The following is a 25,916-nucleotide window of genomic DNA, read 5'->3' as shown; positions in this document are numbered from 1 at the left end:
ACGCCGCTGAGCCCTCCCGGCGTGGTTTGCAGGACAGGGTAGCAGTTTGGGGCTGGCTCTTCTATGTTACTTTCTCAAAAAAAAATCCTCGGGAGGTGTTAATGATTCCGTGCTTCCGTGGCACCATAAGTCAGTGCTGTTACAAGTCTTTTGGCTACCATTGAGCTCAATCTCCTTGTTATGAGCTAAGGCTTTTTTCTACTTTTAAATCCTAGCAGATATTTCATGACTGTTTATTACAGCTTTTGCTTGTAGATATGGCAATGCCAAAACCATTTTGGAGGCAACTTTGGGCAAATCACCCACCAGTTACTCTTCAGTTCCTTACTGTGTGACCATCCTGGTCCCAGCCCATGTCCCGCCTTTCACGCCATTATTGCTAAATTTTGGGATATCGGTGTGAGTGCGGAGTGCAGCAGTAGCTGAGTTACGCTGTGTCAGTGAGTAAAAGCCGACTGTCCTACAGAATTATTACGTGAAATATAAACGAAGCTGCAGCCGAAGGCCTAAGGACAGCTGCTTGTTTATGGAAAGGGTTTGCTTATTTTTAACTTTTGCTGAGCAACAGGCATGAAGCAAGGTTTCATGCAATGGGTTTACCCACGTGCAGATGGAGCAGGGGGACGGTTTGTCCATAGGGTGTGAGGCGACCTGCGTTTTCTTTTTTTTTTAAATAAAGAAATTAAGTCTTTCCATTATATATTCCATCTTTCCATTACACATTCTGCAGCCTCTAGTGTTTCAAGACTCATTAAATTTGTGCATCTCCAGAACACCAAAGCTGCATTTCTCCTGCGGGAGGGACAGACACCCCAATGCCTGCAGGGACGCAGGCGCTTAGTGAAGCCCTGGTTCTGCACCACAGGGGGGGTCACAGCCATTTTTGTTGCAGCAGGTGCCCTCCTTCCTCCGCTCGCCCCATATCTGCAGCCCCAGAGATCTCGCTGCCCTTCTACCTGCAGCATCACCGGCCAACCCAAGGGCTAGCGGAGGGTGACCAGAGTACAGCACAGTTTTAATTTCTCCAACACTTCCCGCAGGCCAATTTCTGGGCTTGTCAGGTCATGCCTGAGCTGCCTCTTGGGGGTTTCTGCCTCTGCTCTTGCTCCCAAGTATGGGAAATGTATCGGCTTGGTATGGACCAGGGACCTCAGAGGCTGCCCTGGCTCTGTGCTGAGGTTGTGCGGTCACGGGCCCGTTCATCTCCTGCCTGCTTCTGCTGAGCTGGAGCCATCTCTGGCACAAGAAAAGCATTGCCAGAAACAGACTGAGGCACATAAAATCCATTACCTCAATCTTCCCCATCCCTCCTTCATTGCTGGGGTTGAAGCAGAGCAATGGGCCTTGGTTTCTTCATCCTATTTTTGCATACAAGGATGAATTGAGAGCACGGCTTTTGTTCCTTGGCTCCCAAGGAGGCACATCCCTTTCTTACCTGTAGCAGTCCTGGGGGCATTTATGAAGATAAAGCATTACCCCTGCTTTGACAGTTTAATTTCTGCAGAAATCTCCTTTCTATTGGCCAAAGAGACGGGAACTGGAAAAACCGTGAAGCTTTCACGGTGATGGCTGAAGGCTGATACTGATGTGGACTTTCATGCTGGTTTTGCGGCCTCCAGGTGAGAAACTCCTGCTGGTCTGACTGAGAAAACTGCGTGCAGACAGAGTTACGAACCACAAACCAATTCCTTTTGGTGATTCAGCACCAAGCTCTCTGGCAAATGAGTATGTTGAGGCAAGCAACTCATCCTCTTCCTCAGAGAAACGATACCATACAAACCCAGGGAGCATTTGATTGCGCGCTATTTATTCTGAATGAGGAATCAATGGGAGACATTGCCAAGCAATGTCAGTTACATATTTACAGTCACCTACCAGTGACACTCCACCCAACAAACGGTATCAACCTGAGACTGAAATGTATGTAATGTCCTGAGCAGAGCTGCCCAGATAAAGCACCAGTAGATAAGGGCTGCAGAATCCGTCTGAGGCAAATCCGTCCCACTGCTTCAAATGAAGTAACTTATTTCTCTTCCAGCCCTTGTGCAAACAAGAAGAGGTATCAAGGCCACTGGGACATGGGAGACTGTTGGTGGCAGTTTCACGTAATCACGGAGGTACGAGTGGTTTCAGGCACTTAAAAATACCTGGTGATCCTACGGGGCATGAGCTAGGGGCAGCAGAAGGATCAGGTCCAGGAAAAGTTGACCAAATACCACAGGCATCCCGACGGATATGCGCTTTCAGAAAAACACCTGTATGAAGACAGCCCTTGGAGACCTCGTCCTGCTTGGTCTGAGAGCTACTGTCCCCACACAGCTGTGCCAGCAGCCTAGATTGACACGGTGATGACTAGGAAACATTTCAGGAAAATTTAAAATGCCAGAAAAAGGGTAAAAGGTATTAAATGTAAGCACTCAGCTCTTTAAAACCACTTACAAAATAAAATGCATTTCCAAGCGGGAGCTGCAGGTCTGCAGCCAAAAAGGTGCTGTAGTGTGGATGGTGCTGGGAACTCTCCCGACAGTCCGGAGTGTAAACACCGCTGGCTTGCAACGCCAAAGCCACTGAAGGTTTTTCTTAACACATAAGCCAAGGTGACAACTCAGGAACTGTCTCACATCTGTTCTTAAGGGTTCAAAGCAAGTAATTTTTGGAGCCAATGCTCCAAATGATGCCAATGATGCCAAAGACTGCTCTGTGGCTACAACCCTCTCACACCCCTTTTCGGCCAACAGCTGAAAAACCTTGACAGGTTGGCACTTAGGCACCACAGCATTAACTTCACAAGCGCTTAGGGAGTTTACAGTCCTCCCGGTTCATGATGATTTGTCACTTAAAATTCTGGTGAGGTCACTCTACACCAGCCATTCAACAAAAATTGCGGGATCCCTAGGGACTTCTTCATACAAGTTCCTTTCTAGCTGTCTCTTTTCTAGGTTAAATCTTGTAAACAAGTTGTTAGTAAGGAAGAACAGGCATGAATGTGTATTTCACATGCAGCCTTATTCAGTCAATTTTAAAAAGATCAAAGCCAAATATCATGTAGTGGCCTGGTGGAGACTTTGTGGTTGTCCTTCTCATCAGGAATTGACTTCTCTGCTCATTCATCCATACAACCAGACTCCTCTCAGAATTCCAGTACAGAAATGTGTGGTTTAAACACAGAAATCCATTCTTATGTTGTGAAGAAAAACCAAAAAATTATCAACTCCAGGTCACTTCAGACTATTGAGAAATTTTGGTTGTTCCTCGCCTCTTGGTAAAAGTGTTTCCCCACCAATCTTCGGACCTTTTTTCTCCTAGAAACATGAACCATGGAGAGAAGAAGTTAAATGCGTGGTAAGATGTCTCCCAAACATTTCTTTGACAGAAGTTGTCGCAGGGCTAAATTATCTGATTAAATATTGAGAGTCATTCTAGGAACCTTGACATTCTGAATTCTTATAACTTCAGTCAAAAGCAAATTCCTCACAGTTAAATAAAACAAAGCTTCAAGAACAGAAAGCAAGAGGAGAAAGTCCACTAAAACACAGCTGGCAGGTACCTGCTTGCACCTGACAAAACGCAGAGCTGCTTGGTTTTGCTGGGAGCTCCTAAGGGCACTGAAGCAAAGTGTGGGACAAAAGTACCAAGAGAAGCAGACAGAGTGCCGAGGTGTTCAGAATCTGCTGGCTCCCGCTTACCTTTAGCATCCCGTCTCGCTCCCACTTGAAGAGGCCACAGGTGCTGAAAGATGAAGATTGCAGGTGAGGACCACTGTGGTGTGTGTTTGCTGCACAGTATGAGGGGGTCCAAAACTAGCCCCACACCTTTCCCACACTGCTCAGCACAAGGACTAACATTCCCGTTTGAGGACATGGTTACGTGATTCCCAACACGTTACTTGTAAATGGACAGTACAAAAGCCCCACTCGCTATTTCACAAAGCTCATTTCTTACCTGCAGGGCTTTTTTGGGAGCCTGTCAAGGGAAATAGCTCGGTTTCCACAAGGACATTTGAAAAATCGCTTGATGGCATCATGCCAGTGGTAGTCGTGGTTATCCTGCACACACGTCTCCAGAGGCTTGAAATAGGTGTAATTACACTGTCAGGGAGGAGAAAGAGAGCTGTGAGTGCTTCACCAGCATGTGAGACTGGCGACAGCTGAACGTCTAGAGGAAAGCATCTCTGTCTTCTCCCATCCCGAGGAGCCCACCCGTCTGAGATCATAGCTCCAGGCTTTGTCCCTGCTCCTTCTAATGCCATCCTCCCCTCTTTGCCACCACTCTTAGCCCTGCTCCCAGCACCTCACGGAGCACACAGGGGCCCTCTGTGGAGCCCCAAAACAGCCAGGAAAGGCAGCAAGAGGGAAAGTGCATCAGGGGCTGAAAGTCTGGGAATGGCAAGTAACTCCTCCCTTCCCCTCATTTGGGATAGTAACAAAGCTCTATTGCTCTTCCTAATAGCAAAATCCCTGGAAACACAGATAAAGGAATCCTACCCAGTGTTATGTTTTCAAGGCATTTGGCTTCTTTTGCCATGTAATATGGGGAACTGAGGGTCCTGGTACAAATGACTTCAGGCAAGAAACTGGTAAATGTTTTGATAAATGTTTTCAGGACATCAACACCCAAGGAACCCACGCTCAAACATCAAGTTGTGATGTTCAGCACAGCACTAAAGCCTGCCTTGCCAGTGTCTTCCACGTCGCAGTCACACAGTGCATGAGCTGCTCTCAGCAACAGGCATAAGGAACAAAACTGTCTCCATTTGATCCCTGTACTGGACTATGGCCAAGAGAGCGACAGATGGGAGTCTACAGGGTGGTCCAGCAACCGTTTTGTACCATCCGTGTTCCACTCCCCTGCTGTTGCCCTGGCTCCACTCACCGTTTTACACGTCACAACTCGACATTTCACTTCTTTGATGCTCCTCATCTTCTCTTCCATTTCTTCCTTTTTCACCAGTGGCTGGAAGTATTGCTCCTGCAGTTCAGCCTCAGCCTGTGGGGGCACACAAAAGGGTTATGGGGAGGCAAAGATGGGAAAAGCCCCTACATAAATGGCCTTAGGGCAAATTACTACCGGGCCTGCTTGAAGTAGACTGCAGTCTGGGAGCCAAAGAAACACCAAATATCTCTTGCTTCAAAAAAAATCCATATAGTGCACGTGCTGTGCTTCATCAACACTGAAATGAGCCACATCCGAGATGTACGAACATGTGTTTAACAACAGCATGTACTACCGAAATAAGCACACACCTACAAGGACAGTGCAGGGAGATGTCAGATAGGCAGATGCAATAAATGGAATTGGTTCTTAGCCAAATCTTACTCCTCAGAAGACCTTGAAACAACTAGGACTTCATACCAATACAATGTGTCCAAGACAAAAGCCCTGTGCCACTGGAGGTGCTGTATCCCTGGGAACATGCTCAGCTAAGACCCTGATGGGAGAAACCCAACCTCTTAGCTCTTTAGGGCAACTGCTGGCATTTCACAGGCTGCACAACTTACTCAAGTCCCAGACGAAGGTGGCAGCTGTCTCTACATGGCCAAGATGTCAAGAAATGAACAACAAAATAGGTATGTGGCTAATTTGGTTTTAAGGTAAAAGGATTTCTTTGATCATCTACTAACCAGGAAACTTCACCGATTCTTCCAAACACAGTAAAATAAGACAATGGCAACTTGACCTTACCATGCCTACGACAATAATGCTGACTTGCAGGCCCTGTGTGCTAGAGACACCTGACCCAACTCATCAGGAAGATTTGGTGCCTATGACGTGTTTGGGTGCCTACTTCTTGCTGAAATCATTATGAGGAGTCCAGACAGCTCCCTAGTTCTGAGCCCTCAGCCATAGCTGGATTGAGGCCATACCTCTTTCAGGACATCTGTGTGCTTGGACTTGGCATTCAGGATTTTCTGGAATTCTTCTGACTCCAGATAGGCCAGCTGCTCACGACGTTTCTTTTGGACAGGCTCCAGTTTGTCCATATCTAGGGAGACAAAAAGGCTCAGTCCTACAGAGACCAACTTTGAAAGAAGGTTGTAAACTCTAAGCATGACCACTGCAGGAGATTTTGAAAGTCTCGGGTCTCTCAGGCAGATGTTCAGGTCAAACAGCAGCCTTTAATAGCTCAGGAGAACAAGAAGCCAAGTTCAAATATGGCTTCAAAAAAATAAATTCTTTTTTTTTTAAATAATGTTGCATCTTCTCTCAAAGCACTGTACTAGGAATTTCCACACCACTCCCAGGGGAGCAAGCAGTGTTGCTTCTCTGACTGATGGAGAAGCTTTAAAAGGAATTAAACAATTCATCCAAGATCACACAGTAAATCACCAGCAGGCAAACTCAAGTTCCCACAGAAAATTCAGATATCTTCCTAGGCGTGACTATTTCTTGGTTTCCCTTGGTTAAGTCAGCCATGCATTGCAGATGCTCAAGTGCCAGAAGAAAGGGAACAGAGATGTGGACAGGGAGCTATCAGAGCGTCTCACACTCTCTCCACAGGGTCAGAGATTGTTTTACATACCATTCTCTGCTTCGGTACCTTGTGGCCGAGCAACATTTTTCTCAACCCTTTCAACAATTTCTAGGACATTGTCAACATCATCTCTTTTCCTCTTGACGTTGTTTGGGTCAGTTTTAGCAAGAATCTGGCCTTTTGCTCGTAGTCGGTGTATTGCAGCCAGCTAGAAGACAGGAAAGAGCAGGAAATGTATTGGTGACCAGTCTGGCTCCCATGTTTCTACTTCCAGAAGTAGCAGAAGTCTGTCAAATGGAGGAGACAAGACCCACTGGCCTAAGCACGGAGCTGGATGAAGAGAGACTCAACAAAATTCCCAGCTCTGCTGTACAGCTAATTCACCACATCACTCAACCTCTCGGGACTTCCCAAACCATAAAATCACTCCTCCAGGGGTGTTACCACATTTGATATCTCTGCAGCTATACTTTAATTGCTTCACAAATCAGTAAGTTTTCCAGAGGAATCAGATCACTTGATATTTCCACATAAATTAGTAATAATTGGGAACTAATAGAAAATTAGTACAACTATTCCTTTCCATACTCCCAGAATGCTAAGACTCCCTCTTCCTTGCTGAAAGAGAAAAGTTTATTTGATGAACATGTGAACAGATTTGTGTCAAGGAAAGATGCAGTCTGTTCTGACTAGAAACCAAAATTATCCAAACTCATGGCACAACATAGCTAAACTAGTTTAGTTGACTGTTGCTTACCTGGCAAATGGAAAACATCCACAATATACTCCACTAGAAATGCCCAAGAACGAACATGCATAGTTTAGCACTCTAGGGATTTTCAGCACAAATCCCCTGCCCCTTCCCAGCACTTAAGGGTTTTCATGCTTGTAAAACAAAGTAACAGGCCTTGTTCTCCTTTCTTCTGTAAAAATCACTTCAGCACCTCCCATCCTGGTCCAGGAACTATACGCAACCTGATGCTTTAAGGTGTCCCAAACCCCCAAAACACAAGAGCGAAAAAGCAGCCACTGGTGGACAGCGAATTTCTTCGCATCTGCATGAAGAACAGGGTACAAGGACAGCCACACAGCTACTCCAAACTGCTCTCCAAAAAAGTAATTTGCCCAAGGAATGATAGACAATCTCAGGTCAAGAACAACGGAGACAGTTCTACTCAGAGAAGCTGCTGGTGTGCATAAAGAGGTGTTTCTTCAGCAAAAAGCTTAGCATCAGGCTCATGACTTATATGAAATTCACTTTCTCCCCATCTCCTTTTCCCCGGTCCCATCCCAAGAGGCTGCTTTTTCCCCTATCCTACTTGGCATTTGCTGAAATTGTCAGTTATGTCAGTGGCTTCGGTGATGCTTGCCTTCAGAGACCAAGAGCAAGATCACGAGCATCACACATGAGACAGATCATAACAACTCGCTCCTGACCAGTTCAGGTGGATTTTGATTTAGCAAGAGACACCAGCTCCAGTGGCCAAACATCACACACACAGGCCTCTCTTTAGCAGCAATGGAACCATTGCTCTGGATGTTGACTACAGACAAGGTGGTACCACAGACTTTGGCACTAACAGCTATCGGGAAACACGGGTTTCTTGTGCGCTGTAACACAGCCCAGTCTGATCCCACAAATCAGAAACTTCAACAATGTCAGCACTGAGCTGTCCTATATCTGATCGAAGACTCCTCTACTACCACAAACCAAACTTCCCTTAGCCTCCCCTCCTTAACACTCAAAAGATTCAAAGAGCTGTTACCTTTTTGGCTTCTGCCAAGCTGTCTAGCTTTGGTGTTGGAGGTGGAGACCCATCAAAGAAAAGGATATCTTCTCCTTCTGAGAAGCCTGTGCCCAGCCTGGGCCTTTGAGGAGTTGACATTTTTGCAGCTTTGGGAAACTCTGCCCCAGGAACTGGGGAAGGGAGCGAGGACTGTCTGGAGGAGGATGGGAGAGCAGGGCTGCCAGCTTTACTTGTGTTCTGGAGAAACCTTTTAAGACAAGAGTAATCCATTGAAATATGGACACAAGTCAAAGAGACAGAGAGGTCTGAGAAACAGATAGGAGCGGAAGGGATGCAGAGTGATTTTTCACTAATTGGCCTTTTATTCGGGCATTCAGGAGAAGAAAACAAGACCGGTAAGGAATTTAATGGGTGGCTGAAATCAGGAGTGACTTAAAGAAGTCACCAGAAGGAGTGAATGACCGATTGCTTTCCGAAGCAAAAAAAAAAAAAAAAAGGAGAAGCATCAAATGAAGCTGGGAAGTGAGAGCTGAAAGCACAAAAATGGGCTTCTTTGCAGAACAGGTAGTTAAGCAGTGAGGCTCCTTGTCACAGGCGTCACACAAATGCTTAGGTTTACATAGGTCATGGTTAAGACGTTGGACAGGTTCATGGGGAAAAAAAACCAAAAAACCCTTCAGAGATATTGTGACAGATGCCACCTCCAGCTTGAAAAGTCCCTGAAAATACATAGTGTTGTAGGCTGGAAAAGTTTTTTCGAGAAATATCATCATGATTGTGCCTAGTCTTATTACTCTCCTTCAGGTTCTGTTTTGGCTACTTAGCTACATCAATCTCAGTCTCACCCAGGCTGGCTCTTCTGAGGTGGTTCTTAGGTTTGTTAACAAGATAGGCACAAAACACGTGGCAAATCTTAAGGTCCAGAAGACCCTTGCAAGCCAGCAATGAACATAACCAGGCATCCCAACCCATTTCCTACTCTAATCAGCCCCTTCTCATCATGCTTCCCCATTACCAGGCACAGTGCTAGAGCATTTGGTTCTCCACTGAGTACTAGGGTATTTCTATTTAAATTAAGTTTTTCTAAAAACAACAAAACACCTCCACATTTATACTTAGGGCCACAACAGCAGAACCCTTCCCGTGAAAGTCAGTGTGTATTACCTCCGCTGAATCTCTTCAGATCGCTTCTTTCTGGCCTCCAGCAATTTTTGTTTCTGTTGCTTGAGCAGTGCTGAAGCAGAGATAGACTGGAAATTGGCCCCTTGCTTCTTTTCAGCATCTGGGAAAAAAAACAAAACAAACCAAACCAAAATAAAAAGCCACTAATGTTTGCTCAGGAGGAGACTGAGTGTTTTCAGGAGTGGGTTTTCCTTCAGGCAAAAGGACAATACCTGCTTTGGTCCAGTGTTTGCAGAGGTTTCTTGCTCCAAAGGTTGGCTGTGCCAGCAGTTCCTTGAATTCCTCAGAACATTGCATGGGTCTCTTTGCTGCACCTGGGGTGGAAACGTCAGAAATCCAAGAGATTTGGAGCCAGGAAGGGAAGCAAGCCTGGCTTTAGAGATGTAGAGTAGTCTACGTTGGAAGAAAGCCCTGCGAGTCACCTGAGTGAGCACTCCCCCCAGTGCAAGGCCAACTTCTACATTGCATTTGGTTGACGTTTCTACCCCTTCAGCTTTCAATTTTGTCAGTCGGTCAGTTCCCCATCAGCCTTGGCCATCTGTGGTGCTCCCACCATTCCCATTTTTAGAATGCTTGAAAGCCCTGAACCCACAACATCTTATCCCTGGAGAATTATGAGCAGCTGGAGACAGGACACACACTATGCTGTCTGAAATGAAGGCAACTGAGGGAAATGAAAGATGTGAGTAAGACATCTAAGTGGCATCTAGAGCACATAGTTTGAATAATCTGTGATCTGCTCTCCACCAAGCATAAAGAGGGTGTAACATCAGGTGCTTTACAGAAACAAATGGTGGCAGAGAAGATTGGTGACATCCCAAAGGCTATGGAAGGAACACACTTTGACGATCACAAAGGAAAAGCACTAGAAACAGGGTGGGTACTCAGGAGGTCCCCTGCATTGCAGACCTGATTCTGATTTATACTTAGTATTCCTTGGAAGCTTTCAAGATCGACAGAAGTCATTTATTTTAATCAAATTAAATAAATTCTCTGGGTCAAAGTTCTTAAAACTTCCAATTCCCATTAATCTGGCAAAGATCTTCTGTCACTGTCCAAAGACAGAAGAGGAGACTTAACTCAGGGGCACTGATGAAAAAAAGATGCATGGAGCTACACAGTTGCTTAGTTACATTTGCCTGGCAGCTGTGCTCTCAAGAGGGAAGAGGACTGTTGATCAATTGAGAAAGCAGCCTGCAAACGGCTATCTCTGTAGCAAACCAATTGCCAGATTCATTCAGTGAGTAGCAGGGTCCTGGGACACATCTACACATCAAGATGGCAATATCTGGAGGGTGAAGAGACTACATGGGTAGTTACGTACCAATTTTCTGCCTGGTTTCCTGGACAATTGCATCAGCTCCTCTCACGACCAGATTGGAGAGAGTAGTTTGAATCTTCCTTTTTGGCACTGCAGCTGCTGCACTAGAAAGAGGAAACAAAACCAGAACATCAGAGTTTTTCCATGCTTACAGCAAGGACAGGAGCTTGAACACTAGTCCAGTGCTTCAGCAAAACTCCAGCCACCCTTCATTTAATGCAGATTGGTGCCTCTCTGCTGTCATCTGTCTGTCTTTGGGAAGGACATGGATCTAAATTTTAATTCTAGCACAATGTTTAGGATCTCCCATTTGTCTCTGGGTTGAGATATGTATTTCCTATGCGTTGTGAGATGCTAAACATAGGTCATGGCTAAGCCTTGCTCACAGTTAATTCCAGGGATGGAGAGGAGGCTGGAATTGCTTCGTTATTGTGGAATCACACCAGTTATCAGAGGGCAGTGGTGAGGGAATGAAAGGTGTGTGCAAGCACAAGGCTCAATCCAGCTGTGACTCAAGTATTCCCACAGCTGTCTTCATTGGGATTTGGATGAAGGACGTGGCCCCTCCATGCTAGTTATGAGATGCATACTGATCTACTGGCCTCGGTCACTTAATAATATGCAGGGTGTACTACTATCTCTTCATTAACACATAGTGATACTGTGTCATTTCAGTCAAGGAAGAGAGGAGGAGGAAATACAGAATTCACTGTCACTGAGCCTGGGATTAAATGCAATGAGCTGGAACAAAATACGGTAAGGGAATGGCACTGAAAAATACTCATCTCGGAGACTGAAATGCTTAGGACCTCATGATAAAGTTCATTTCATCTACTGAGACACGATGCCGCCTGGCTTCACAACACAGCATTAATTTAGAGGTAAAAACACCCTGTACCACATCTTAGAGCTGATTGTTAAAATTTTCCCATCAAATAGCAGTTCTGTTATCCCATGGCACCAGGAGGATTACACCAAACACGGGGCATTTATTTCTATTTGGTGAATGTAGTTAAGTCAAAGGGAGGTCTAACTAAATAGATCCCCTTAGAGATAGCTTCAAGCTCACTCGTATATGGCAGGTAAATTCTGTTTAAAAGCAGTGAACTGTGCTCTACCCCAAGGGAAATAAGTGGTTTATCTTACACTGAGGCTGCATATGCTGCTGAAGAGACGCCTCCATAGTAAAACCCATCCTGACACAGCCTCTCCTTCAAACTGGGATTTTTCCGACCAATTTTTTTGGGAATGCGGCCACCAGAGAAGGTCGACTGCAGATCTGCCCGCTTTGAGCTGAGCTTCTTGTACTGGGATTGTATGTGATACTGACAATATTCACAGTCGTTCTGAAAAGAAATGGGAGAAGCCAGTTGCAGAACATTAGCAATTACAATTCACTTCGTTTCTCTCATCCACATGCATCCTTCTATGGCTAAACTGAAGTAATGCCTCTAGTGTAGTACTACAGCATTTGACCAACTCAGCAAACACAGGCCCACACTCCAGCAATGAAAAACAAAACTAAAATTGCCCATGCTAATCACTGGAAAAAACCCCCATGTGTCAAGGGCTTCTTCCATCCCAGGAATAAATATTCTGGCAGCTTACAGGCACGCTGGACCAGGGAACTCATCGGGTTAAAACCATCACTGAAAAACAGAACCATTCCCAAGAAAAACCTCCTTTTATTTTACCTTGGATGAGTTCTCTAGTGCAGTGTGTGGAAGCTTGCAGCAGCACAGAGAGTGAAAGGGTGTGGAGATGGTGACAGTCATGAGTCAAGACCATCTCTTTTCACTGCAGCACCAGCTTTGCATTTAGGGAACTACCATGCTGCTGCTACAGTGCCATCACAGAAGCAGCTCCTCTAGGTTTCATTTCTCAGTTTCTCCGCTCACTTTAGTTAGTTACAAGTCAAGATCCAGAAACAAGTCAGAGTTGGAGCATTAGTACAAAAATCAGCAGCCAGATTTTTACCAACAGCTTAAGGATGTCCTAACTACTGAGATACAAACCAGGTTCACAATCTGTGCACAAGGATCACCATTCTTCTTCCTGGCTTTGCAGGTGCCCATGTCCAGAGCCTCACCCATGAGGAGGATCTTCTGGGGATGATCAACAGACAAACACACCTAGAAAGAAATCAGAACACGCCTTCAGGAGGACTGCATGGACTTCTGTCTAGATGTCACTGGTTTGGCTCTGGCCCAGTTTGGTACATCAGGTATTAACAATGCAGTTTTAAAATGCGGGCCTAGTTTAAGAAAGCCACATGTCCTGTTCAGATTGAGAAAACGCTCAGTTAAAAAGACAAAAAAGTGTATTTCTTTCTCACAAAGAGATGAAAAATGTTGCATTTCTATGTTCAGAACCTCAAGAAACCAAAGACCAGCAAAGGCAGATGTAGCTATGCTATAAATGATGGTCTTGTACAACCACTTGGCTCTGACGCCACCATGGCAACAACATTCGGCAGTGGATGGGAAGAAAAGATGGACTAAGAGCTCTCTGTCCCTCTCCATATGTTTAGGCACAATCAAAACTGACTCCTGTGGTACAAGAACAGTGTCTACTTCACACAACCAAAGATACTAGGAATTGTGTCTGTAGGTAAGAAACACTTTGAGAAGCCAGTTTTAATGTAGTTCTAAATGTGTACATTTTAGCTAAGAAGAGCCATTCTTAACAGTTAAATACAGCCCTTATATTAAATCTGGTATGCTTTTTGACTCACCGATAGGACTTTCTACTGCTTATTTATGTTAATTTAATCAATTATATATCTTAATAGACAATTAATGAGATTCTTAGTTTTTCCATTTGGAGAATTTAAAATGCAAAACACTACATCACCAGCAACTAGATTGAAATTCCCCTTGAAAGAAGTCAGGAAAAATGGTTTCCATTACAGTGCAATTAAAAAGATTTTTGATACATAAAGAAAAGTAATTCATCGTGTTCTACATTTATAAGTAATTGATTAAACAAACAAAGTACTGTGTATCAACTTACTATAACATAATACATCATTTGTTTAATAAATCAAATATTGCTTCTTCTCAGTCATGATTTTGGAACCAGAAAACATTTTACAATCACATCTCATGCTTAAATTAGAAGCAAGAAATGAGCTTCCACACCTTTTTCAGCTTTTAGAGACCTCTTGGCTGAAACAGGCTTTGTACTGGGGTAGCTGAATAAACTGAAATGAAAAAACACACCCTACGTGTGTGGAAGAGCTGACTGCTACTGAGAGCAGATTAAACACTTGAATAAACTCTGGTTTTAGATCTTAATAGGACTTCTCGAAGTTCAGTATTCCAGAAGGCCAGGAGCAAATACACACCACGCAAATATCTGAATGCAATTCAAACTGTTTAGGCAGACTGCTGTAATTTCAGCCTTAACATGTGTTATAAAGCTAAATCTCAAGTAGATATGAAAAAGTTCTGCTATGGTTTTTTTTATCTACAGCTGATGGGCAAGTAAAAAATCCTCTCACCTCATCTGAGCCTTCTTTAGGTTTCATAGGATTAGCATTGAGCAGCCCAATGACTGTGCCTTGCTCTGTCTTCCAGTGCTCTTTGTGGACATCACCAAACAAGAAGAGTGAGACACATTGATTGAGATCCCGTAGGTCGTTCAGACGCCAAATACTGAAGGTTCTGCCCTGGAACAGACATTTGTTTTCCTTTCAGCTCTCAGCATGGGGACATTGACTGCATCCCCTCTTGCTGTTGCTTTTAAAGAGTTATTCTGATTTTTTTTCCCCCTGGGTTTTCCTCATCCAGAAAAGCACAATTTGTAACCTTAACAGAGGTTAGATAAAATACCTCCAGCCATACCACACAGCCATTTCTGGGATTCTTAAAGGCCAAAATAGCACAACAATAACTGCTATCACCAGTCTCCCTGATATTAAAGCTGGACAGCACTCTTGCTTGCTGAATAAAGAGGTTTTTACCCACCTCAAAAAATAAACCCAAAGCACGACCAGATCTCTGTTTCATCAATGACTTTGGGCATGTACACCATATAGAACAGAATGACCTCTAGGAAATGACAGAAGTGGAACGTGGTGGCACATCTAAAAGAAGAGGGCTGACTAAAAGACTGAAATCACAGTTCTTTTTTCCGCACTAGCGCTTAACATGTAACAGTGGACGAACAGATTTAGACAGATTTATGCCATGGCTACATTTCTCACATTAGTGTCTGGGACAGTTGCACCAGATAAACTAAGGACTTACTTACCCTGAGGGCTAAAAGCAGCACTTCTGCATGAAACCAGACGAGCCAACATCTTTAACATAGTCGCTTTCCATTAACTGCATGGAGTTGACTGATTAAGTCGAAGACCCTAACTAGTTTCTCAGGAAAGAAGACCAGCATTTCACTTGGACTGAGCAAGGGATGTAACAAAGTTACTCACATTATTTGCGCTCTGAGGAGTGACCTTCTTCACGATGACTCCAAATGTTACCCAGTCTATTTCCTCCAGATTTTCTATAGCAAGTTTGCTTTTCAGCTGGGACAGTCGGATGAGCTTCCGATTAGCCATTTTCCTGTCCATTTCAGCCGACGAAACCCGGGGTTTTCTAGATCAAGCAAAAGCATGTAAAAGAGAACACATCCATTGGCATAAACGGACAGAGACAAGCAAAACCACCCAGCATTCTCCTGGGGAGGCTACATCTCATAGCAAAATGCCTCTGTGCCTTATTTTACCCTGAGGTCCCTTGAAAAAAAACCCCTGTCCCTCAGTTCAAGACACTGTACAAATATCATAAAGCTACTGATCATGCAGGTTTTTGTCCAAATAGCTGTACTGCAACCTAGCCTCAAGCTTGCATTAACTCTGCTCATTTCAGGAATCACCGAGTACGAATGACTGAGCTTGGTTTGGAAATCCAGCATGGTTTCTGGTGAGGAAAGACACCGTGAGTATTCAGAGACCTCTTGTGGCCACATAGAGTATGGGGATCCTGAACGGTTCCCGAGGTTTCTAAGTGTGGAGCAAAATCTGCTCAACTGGAGCACAATCGGGCTTTGAACATGCTCACTGCCTTCCTCCTCCACCACTGAGGACATCCCAGGGAAACAGCGCTAATAGAATTATAGCTTTTTTTGTTAGAAAAGAGTAAAGGTGAAAATAGAAACATGGTACTAAGCCAAAAGTCAATGTTACCTATTTACTGATCAACCAGACAGTGCTGTGGCTTTCTATTACATTCCCTAATGACAATGACTAATCTGACATGGGTAAACGATGTAGATACGGCAAATCAGAAATCCAGTCCTCTGCTCACCACTTGCATGACTAGCATCACAAGATACTGGACTGATTGCGTTTTCTCTCCCATTACTGGAGGGTCATGTCCCCAGACAGAGCTCAGTGCTGGGCTGCTGACCTTAATCTCAGTCCTGAGAAGGTTTCCACAGACACCGGCTGAGTTGTTGCACTGGAGCACGTAGGCATGTGAGGATTCTTCTCTCTGGTCACCTTACTGGGTGTGTTCCCTGCAGCAGACTTGAGAGGCTGGAACGCCAGACTGAGGACTTGTCGTGGAGGAGGAGTCTTGTTCTCTTTAGTGGGGAAAAAAACCCAAGAAAAACAATCTTGATAATGAAAGAAAACTTCTAAATAAAAATAACAGTAACTTACACCTCACCAGAGGCAGGAGTCTAATATAATGCACTTAAAAAGGTGTAAACTGTCCTATTTGTACTGAACTGGTCTCCCAGTCAGCTGGGAACTGACAGCTCCAGTTCAGTCACATATAGCTCAAGCAATGAGTTCTACCTGGTAGAGGAGCTTCCCAGAGCAGCTCTCATTTTCCAGGCAAGCTAACCTGTAGGATACACAGATGCAGGCTAGACTGCTGTCAGAATCCAGAGTTAACCGTAGCAGTACAGAGTATGGCACCCATTGTAAAGAACACAATAATTAACTCTGTAGTGAGCTCTGTTTCACTGTGACCAGACTGCTACTGGGGCACCGCCTAGCATAAAACTATCCTGGATGTGTCTACACCGCTGCTGTGAACTAGACAGGCTTTTGACAAAAGCACAGTGCGTTTCAGTAAAAGGCAGACTGAGAACAGTACCTGCTGAAGATGCCTTTGATTTCTGGATTCCTCGTTTGGCTGGTGGCAAAGGATTGCCCAGCTGGGCTGAGAAACTTGGTGACTCTTGCAGCTTCTGAACTTTCCTTTCCTTTAAGGGTGGACAGGGAGATTTACCTGGACAAGAAAACAAAAAAAAAATATTTAAGAGATCTCAGGATCTCCTAAAGTAAAGAGCAGATCTCTTAAGAACTGCTCCAAACTAAGTAATTCTCTGAATAACAGGCCCAAGTCAGGGTCCCACACAGAAACCCTTCAGCTAAGTTGCCAGCATCTGAAATGCAACAGCTGGAAAAGCCCCATTGATTCTTCCCCATAAGGACCTAAAATTCTGGAAGCCACAAAACTGTGGAAAGTAGGAACAAACCCCTGCTTTTCAATTTTCCCATATAACTTTATTACTGCACCCGATGTGCTACGGCAACAAACATAACTATATTTTCTAAGTGTACCAACATCTGCCAGTAAGAGGGGACACGTCCAGCAGAAGACCCTGGAGCACTTCAGTCATGAAAGCTGCCCCATGTAGAATTAACCCATGATGCAGATACCAAAACTGTAGCTCACAGTAGCTAAACTGTAGCTTAGTCTGTAGCTGCAGGAAACAACTTGCGAGGCAATACACCAGACCACCGTTCCTCCTTGCTACTCAGTGCCCACTTTAGGGTTATCTGGAGTCTTGCCTATAAGTTGCACATTGGTAGGCCAACAAATCGTAAACCCATTTAATTAGCCTCATTACCAGGGGCTCTCTTCTCAGGGCTTGAACTGGATTGCTGCCCAATAGCAGTCTTCTGTAACTGCTCCTGTAATGTCTTCATCTGTTCTTGCAATTTTCTCAGCTCAGCTAGGAAAGAGAAGAAAAAGGATAATAATGAAAACAGCAGGAAGCCTTCGCAAACAGGGATTTATGATATCCCTGGAAGTCTGGCAGTTTTACTACATCACAGGAACTTAGAAAACAAAGAATTGAGCCACAATACAGATTTACTTGATTCTATATAGCTCACGGTGGAGGGCCACTTTTCCATACAGCCTGGAGCTGATTTCTCTCTTATAAAGACCGTGGTATGTTCCCTGCCATGGTGCATATATCTTTCCTACTGAAGTTCAACAAGGCCAAGTGCAGGGTCCTGCACCTGGGTCAGGGCAACTCCCAGTATCAATACAGGCTGGGGGATGATGTGATGGAGAGCAGTCCTGCCTAGAACTTGTGGGTGAAAAGCAGGACATGAGCCAGCAACGTGCGCTCAAAGCCCAGAAAGCCAACCACGTTTTGGGCTGCATCACAAGAAGTGTGGCCAGCAGGCCCCTGTACTCTGCTCTCGTGAGACACCACCTGGAATACTGCGTCCAGCTCTGGAGCCCCCAACATAAGGACATGGACCTGTTGGAGCAAGTCCAGAGGAGGGCCACAAAGATGATCAGAGGGCTGGAGCGCCTCTGCTATGAAGACAGGCGGAGAGAGTTGGGGTTGTTCAGCCTGGAGAAGAGAAGGCTCCAGGAAGACCTTATAGCAGCCTTCCAGTACCTAAAGGGGGCTTTTTAAGAAGCTGGAGAGGGATTCTTTTCAAGGGCATCTACTGATAGGACAAGGGGCAGCAACTTTAAACTGAAAGAGGGGTGATTTAGATATTAGGAAGAAATTGTTTACTGGGAGGGTGATGAGGAAATGAAACAGGTTGGCCAGAGCAGCTGCGGATGCCCCATTCCTGGAAGCATTCAAGACCAGGCTGGATGGGGCTTTGAGCAACCTGGTCTAGCGGGAGGTGTCCCTGCCCAGGGCAGGGGAGTTAGAACTAGACGATCTTTAAGGTCCCTTTCAACGCAAACCATTCTATGATACTGAACATACGGCAATTTAAATGGCTGACGATTGCACTCTTTACTATAAAGAAATGCTTCCAATATAATCGAATATGTGGCCTGGACACAGGAAGGCTCTGTGGCTAGCTCTGCTTCCACAGTGTGGCAGAACCGCCTGACGATAAGTCCTGAGGGGAAAGAGAGAGCTGTGCTGGTGAAAGATGCCAGGATAACAGCCCTGAAGACTGAAGCAGCATTGCTCTTCATCAGACAAGGCACAGGTACACAGGCAACCTTCTCTATCCTGCTCAGCAGAGTTAGTTTAGTTTCCCTGGCTTACTTCAGTCCACTGTCTTTTTTTTTTTGGAAAACAAGTTTGGTGAGTTTGGCCGTTGAGCACTGAAAACTGGACTTACAAACTTGCACAAGGACTTTCTGTATTCCCTATCTGGGCACCATTCTAAACTGAGAAGCAGCAGACCCTACCTCCTACCCGTTAGATCTGTAGGGACAAGATATATACAATAAAACAGATAAAAGGGGCTGTAACAGAAACCTTGCAGTTCTTCGTTGGTCTTCTCTTTTGCCTGACTGGGAGCTGAAGTGGGGATAGTTTCTTCTGCTTCCTCCTCTTCCAGCAGGTCATCCACATCTCCAAACAGCGCAGCCAGGTTCTCCTTCTGTTCATCAATCATGTTGTCTTCAGCATCGACCTCCTCAGTGTAGGATGCATCATCTTCTGCATCAAAGAGCTCATCATATTCATCTGGTTCTCCCCCATCATCCTCTGGGGCATCTTCCTCCTCAGGAGAATTCCCCTCCTCAGTTGCCTCGCTTTCTTCCAGGAGGGAGGCCAACAGATCCAAGTCATCTTCAGCTACGGCAAAAATGAAACTCAGTGTTATTTCTTTCCAGGTAGAGGAAAGCTGCCATGGAATAAGATATCCATACTACTCTAATCACAAGCTAATGTCAACCAAAAGTAAATCAGAACAGCAAGTGGCATTCTTAAAAAACTACTTCAACTTTGGTTAAAGGAAGAAAAAGCAGCTTCCTGCCACCTGAGTGGATGGAAATGTAGTTGCAGACACCCTCAGTTTATGATCCAGGCTGTCTGGGCAGCAGAAAATTTCCAGGCTACTTAGTGCTGGCTTTTCCTCCTATGCAGCTGCTTGTACAATAGCTGCCGTTACAAAGAAAAGCCTTATAAAGGCTACAGTGACACCCACATGGCTTTTGACAATAGAAGCTGAAGGGAAAGATGCAAGGCAGGCCAGAAAGCATATCCTCGGATACGCTTTGCTCAAGGAAGAGAACAGAAAACAAAGAAAAAAGCAAAGGGACAAAAAATGGAAAAAAGAAAACCAAGTAGAGAGAGGAATGGGACAGGCAGAGCAGAACTGAAATTCAGAACAAAACAAGAAAGTTATTTAACCTTTGTTGCTGAAGAAAACAAAATCAGGGAAGGGACAGAGCAGCCTCACAGAGAGGTGACAACAATGAAAGTAAGGGGCAACCTCAAAGGCCTCGGTAAGTAAAGTCAGTGCAACAACATTTCCTTTGCTAAAACATTTACCAAGTTTTCTGAACACTTGAACTTACTAACTAATGTATTGGTCAGAAGACAACTTTCCCACTGAAAGTAAGAGTGCTTTCCCCCTTACCGTCCATGATTTCACCAGGATTTCTTCAAGAGCCCCTCAAGGAAAAATATTCTGTGTTATGGGGAGAACAACAGTGAAATTGTTAAAGTGTTACAGCTCAACTAGAAATACGTAGTGTTCAGGCTTCTTATTTGACGATTTGCAAACTACCAGCTTGTTTTTGTTTACAGCTGCAGATGAGGACTCCACTAAATTTAAATCTCTCACATACATTTTCTGCATTTAAAGTCTGACCTACGCTGAACTCACTGCAGTGTAAGGGCATTACTTTTAGAAAAAAGCCTGTAACAGACACAAATTTTATGAAATGTATAGCCTATTCTCCCAGTAATAACCATTTCCACCTCAGCAGTCCTGTGTTATAATCATAATTGGCATTTAACTAAAGCAAATCTTTTGAAATTGGTTCAGTCTTCATTTGAAAATGGAAGAAAGTAGCAGGGTTTCACTCTCTCCTCAGAACACATTTCTTATTCTTAAAAACATACATTCTACATTCCCCACACCTCCTCCATTTCATGGACACACATCCATGAAAAACAGTCAGTGCAGGCAGACATAAATGGACAAGGTAAGACTGTATAACAGAATAGAAATCCACTGGGGATGGATTACTCACAAACCCAAACTCTAACTCTATGCTTACAAAACTTTCCTGCTGCAAGGTCTTTAGCTTCATCTATAAACTCCACTTTTAATAGTTCTCTCCTTTCTCTTGCCCCAGAAAATTAATTTTCAGCAATGAACGAAACAAAATGTGAGAGCATACACGAGCAGGCGTGGCTTGTGACCCCCAAACAGCTCCTGCCATCCTGCTGGTGACACTGGCCCCAGGACCCACTCTGCTAGGGAGTGGGTCCTGCAGGGGCTCACCCTGGGATCTCCCCCTGCCTCTCTCCTGACGGCCACAGCCCCCGGTACCGTGCCTGCCACCTCCCCTCTCCCCAGGGACCACAGCAGCTGTGGGATCCCCATCCCTCAAGCAGATCCCCGATTCTCCTCCAGCACTGCCCAGGATCCAACCCCCCCTTATAAGGGGATCCTCATTCACAGAATCACAGAATGGTTTAGGTTGGAAGGGACCCTAAAGATCACCTAGTTCCCACCCCTCTGCCATGGGCAGGGACACCTCCCACTAGACCAGGCTGCTCAAAGCCCCATCCAGCCTGGCCTTGAACACCTCCAGGGATGGGGCAGCCACAGCTTCTCTGGACAACCTGGGCCAGTGCCTCACCACCCTCACAGTAAAGAATTTCTTCCTGATATCTCATCTAAATCTCCCCTCCGTCAGTTTAAAACCACTACCCCTTGTCCTGTCACTATGCTCCCTGATAAAGAGTCCCTCCCCATCTCTCCTGGAGCCCCTTTAGGTACTGGAAGGGGCTCTAAGGTCTCCCTGGAGCCTTCTCTTCTCCAGGCTGAACAACCCCAACTCTCTCAGCCTGTCCTCACAGCAGCGGGGCTCCAGCCCTCTGAGCATCTTCGTGGCCTCTTCTGGACTTGCTCCAAGTCCATGTCCTCATATTGGGGACCCCAGAGCTGGACACAGTACTCCAGGTGGGGGTCTCACCAGAGCAGAGGGGCAGAATCCCTCCCCTCGCCCTGCTGGCCACGGTGCTGAGGATGCAGCCCAGGATGCGGCTGGCTTTCTGGTCTACTAGCGCACATTCCCCTAATGGCTGCACCCCGCTTCCGACCGCCCCCTCCCCCGCCATCTAAGGGAACCCCGACCCCCTCCAAGGCTTTCCCGCAGATCCCCGATCCCGATCCCCGACCTTCCCCCCAACACCAGGGATCGCTCTCGGGGCTCCCGGCCCCGCCGCACCCCGCTCCCCCCGGCCTTTCCTCTCACACTGCCCCGCTCACCGCCGGCCGCGCGCTCCCCGGCACCCGCCAAAACTCCAACGCAGCTCCGCCCCCTCCGGCGCATGCGCGGGCGCAGCCCGGGGGCGGTGCCCCCCCCCGCCATCCTTAGTCCTGGCAGTTTCGGGGTGGGGTGAGGCCGCCCGGCGCCATCTTGGTTGTGGGCAGGCGGCGGGAGGATGGGGATGGCAGCTGGGGTTTGGGCCGAGGGAGAGGGGCAGTGGTGGCGTCGGGATGAGCTGCTGTGCTGAGTGAGGTCAGAGGTGCGAGGGTGGTGACATCATGTTGTTAGAAGCCTCGGTGGAGCTGTGTCAGGTGTCATGGCATGCACTCTGTGGTACCCCCATGGCGTGAGGCCTGTGTTCATGCAGCGCTCTTGCGAGCCTGCTTCAGCTGCGAAGATCTGGCAGTGTCTGCTCAGAGTGGCCCCTGAGAGTTCTTACAGCAGGCACCATAGCTGTCTGAATAGCCTAAATAATCTTGGCACTTGTGTTAAGCCAGCCATTTCAAACCCAGGTGTTGTCCAGTTGTCAGTATTTTGTAGCCCGGTTCAGTATTTCTTCAGTACAAGCAACTATGATTCTGTGAAAAATAATATTTCAGAATATGTACCAGCTCATTGCTCTGGTCACTTTTCCCCTTGCATCAATTATATGCAGAAAAAAACCACAAAACTGCCCAAAACCTGGAAGGATTTGAGCTTGGATCCCAAGGCTTTTGCACTAAATCCACCCTGCAAGATGATACACAATGAAAGAGAGGAAGTCTCTGGTATTTAAAGGCCAGTGTTACCAGCACCTGGTTAGAAATGATAAATTAAGGACAGAATTTCTGTGATAGCTGAAGGAATCAAGAAGTTGTTCGAGCCGACGGCAGGAAAAAACTCACAGAGAAATGCTCCACTGTGAGTTGAAATGCTCTGCTGAATAGTTGCCAACCAAGCTGTTCAGCGTGTGCCATGTTAGACTCTCTTGTTATCAGGTTTTCTCCCCCAAACCACCTGCTTAGCCCAGGCATGCTGGCCTAACTTGGTCTGGGTGCATCTGCCTGCACGATGCTCGTGCAAAGGTGTTTGAGGGGAGCCAGAGCAATGAACAACGACAGGCGCTGGGGAGGAGCGGGTGGGCGCTGAGGGCCCGAGGGGGCTCCTCCACGCTGCTGCTGACCCACAATGGAAGAGGGGAAACCCCTCGTGTCCCATCTTGGCATGGGTGCGAATCTGTGGTTTTTCGTGTTTTTCCTCCCTCTGGCTGCTGATTGCCGGCGTGACCCCAGCTAATCACAGAGCGTCACCACATGCCCCCACTCTCCATCTAACTGGAGTAGTGATGGCTTGCCCCCTCCTGTGACTTGAGGTCTGCAGATCCACAGATACCTTCCTGCTAACGAATCTTAAGCCACCCCACAGGGCTGTGCTGGCCCCTTCCCATCTGGATTTTAAATCTGAAGCGGAATGAAACGCTTCTGTCCCCTGTTCATGTTGAATCAGGGTACTGATCACAGGACCCGTTTGCTACACCAGGAATGTCCTTTGTTAAAAACAGAGATATGTGGACAAGTAATAATTGATGGACACATAGCATCTAGTCACTTTAAAACACAAATACATTTAATCTTATTTTTCATCTAAGAGAAAACGGGATGTACTCCTAAACCTGTGCTAATGAGCACGTGTTGGCAGCGGCCACCTGTCATGATAACTCGTCTGCCCTCTGGAGAGTTAATGTCACCATTAACAGGGTTAATGATGACAACAGAAAAATAATCCTCCCTGTTGCACGAACACGTTTCAGAGTATTGTAGTTTTATTCTTTGCAGTCCCTTGTCCCTCCTAATTTGCACTATTAGGCCTACTATCTTACCTTTCTATGAAGGCCTACTTCAGCTAATGCCCATGTCTTCCTGTTAGTATTCCTGTGCTAAGATCCCCTCTCTTTCAGAGGCCTCTTAAAATGATTAATTTTGACTCAGCGGATGCGTAAGTAATTCCTCCTTTGGCCTTTCACATTGATTTTCTGTGTTTTCATTAAGGTTAATGCTCCTCAGATGAAATCAGCTCTATTATCATTCTATTAGTTTGATTTTGGCCTAGTAGCGTTTCCATCAGATTTTGATCATGGCAGAATCCATAACTATCACAAAGCTCCCCTAATAAAATTGGATTCAGGGGAAAAAGCCCATAAATCCTACTGTCGCAAGGAACCAATTAAAAGGCAGCAAGAGATTGCATGTGCTGGGAGTACTTGTAATTGATGAAGAAGGTTGCAACCAAGCTGCTGCATACCTCTTCACAACAGATTTCAGTCAGCTCTTGTATTACCTGAAATTATGGATGAAGCTGCCTGAGAACATGAGATACAGCTAAGAGAAAACAATAATCCAGAGTCTACGAGAGATAATTAGAACAACAGTGACAACCAGCAAAATAAAAACAACTCATCACTCTAATTACAAGGGCAAAAAAAGAACTGTTTCTCCTGAGATTGGTAGCTGACAATTCACTCATGGCACGACACGAAAAACACGCTGAAGGAAGATTTTTTTGTGACCCAAGAAACATCTGCAGGTATTTTTCTTGTGTACATTTTAAGAATATTCATCTGCTGAGAGTGAAGCATAAATCTTACACTATGGAGGCCTTTGGTTTGAATTAATCAGCTCTAGAATAGTTTCTGTTTCAGGTTTGAAGCAAAATATTGAGTAAAATATTGAGTCACCAAACTTTTTATTTCTAAATTTCACTATTAATCTGTTCAACGTGTTTTCTTCTCTGTGATTTGGATTTTCATCCACAGGACAATTTGGAGAAGCACTTGTTTATGGGAGTAGGCTAGCAGGAGAATTTGTCGTGTGCAAATACATGCTGCCTGCTAGAACTCTGCCCATTCAGTTGTGGTATCCAGCATCCTTAAGGCTTTCTCCTGCAGAGTTGTTCCACTCTCCTTAGCTCAACATCACAAGATGACAAGCTATATACGTATAAATTTCACACATCTGCACAAGCGTCTCTGTCACAGGTTGTACCATCCTTTTAATGTTCAGAAGTGTGTTGATCAGCCACGCGTCACCTGATCTTTTTCTTCATTTGGAAGAAAAGCATTCCTGCCTCCATACCTGAAAAGCTGCTCTCCATTAGCCATCACTGATGGACAGCCACGGTCTTTGTACCACAGCTTGACTTTTTTCCTTGGAGAATGGTCTCCATGACCTTGTCTGAAGCTGGAGGCCCGGTGGAGCTTTCCACGTACCCTGTTATGGTAGAACAGCCATCCCCGCACAAGAACCCCTCTTCCAGGTGCATGACTATGCCCTTTCTCCTCACCAGTCAAAGCACTGACCTAGCATCTACTGAAAGACCCCATGAGCACAGTGGAGAGAAGACAAGCAATGACAAAAACGGATGCTTCTTTTAGCTAATATCTCTTTAAAATTGCAATCCAGTGCAAACCACTCCATGAAAAAAGTCAGCAGTGAAGGCCGTGGACCAGTTGCTGTTGGTCATGGAACAATCTCCTATTTCTTACAGGCAGATGACACAGCTCTTAAGCCACGGAGCGTGAGCACATGACTCCATCACACATGCAACGCTCCCGTGGGGGTGTCAGATGTGTGAGGAGACGTGTCTGAGCACCGGGTCTGACCTCCCCTTGTGAGGAACAGACTGTCCTTTTGTAGCGCAACAGTGACAATTGCTTTCTCCATTTCCGGCATACGTGGAAACTGAGAAACCCCAGA

The 25,916-nt window shown here is 45.6% G+C and overlaps 1 protein-coding gene across 1 annotated transcript; it reads right to left on the bottom strand.

Moving 5' to 3' along the window:
* Positions 1-1,785: 1,785 nt before the first annotated feature.
* MCM10 (minichromosome maintenance 10 replication initiation factor) lies at positions 1,786-22,221 on the bottom strand. Its single transcript, XM_074572615.1, has 20 exons — positions 22,185-22,221; positions 20,319-20,369; positions 19,211-19,531; positions 17,591-17,695; positions 16,831-16,965; positions 16,135-16,309; positions 15,156-15,321; positions 14,226-14,393; positions 12,739-12,855; positions 11,870-12,069; positions 10,727-10,827; positions 9,615-9,716; positions 9,385-9,502; positions 8,239-8,467; positions 6,521-6,680; positions 5,865-5,983; positions 4,873-4,986; positions 3,943-4,088; positions 3,687-3,729; positions 1,786-3,302 (listed from the first exon to the last, which is right to left on the bottom strand). The coding sequence occupies exons 2-20, from the start codon at positions 20,323-20,325 to the stop codon at positions 3,219-3,221; spliced, it is 2,610 nt and encodes an 869-aa protein (XP_074428716.1). The 5' UTR covers positions 20,326-20,369; positions 22,185-22,221; the 3' UTR covers positions 1,786-3,218.
* Positions 22,222-25,916: the final 3,695 nt, after the last annotated feature.

This window comes from Larus michahellis, chromosome 1 (genome assembly GCF_964199755.1).
Source record: "Larus michahellis chromosome 1, bLarMic1.1, whole genome shotgun sequence".
NCBI lineage: Eukaryota > Metazoa > Chordata > Aves > Charadriiformes > Laridae > Larus > Larus michahellis.
Note: the sequence above shows the minus strand (reverse complement) of the source record. Positions and strands in the feature narration are given on the sequence as shown.

Bases quoted from the DNA above. Each gene is read 5' to 3' on its own strand.
- MCM10 (XM_074572615.1), bottom strand. The intron at 14,394-15,155 runs GTGAGTAACTTT...TGTCTGTTCCAG, and splicing joins CTCCTCAGAGCGCAAATAAT to GGCAGAACCTTCAGTATTTG. The intron at 9,717-10,726 runs GTACGTAACTAC...TTTCCACCCCAG, and splicing joins GGAAACCAGGCAGAAAATTG to GTGCAGCAAAGAGACCCATG.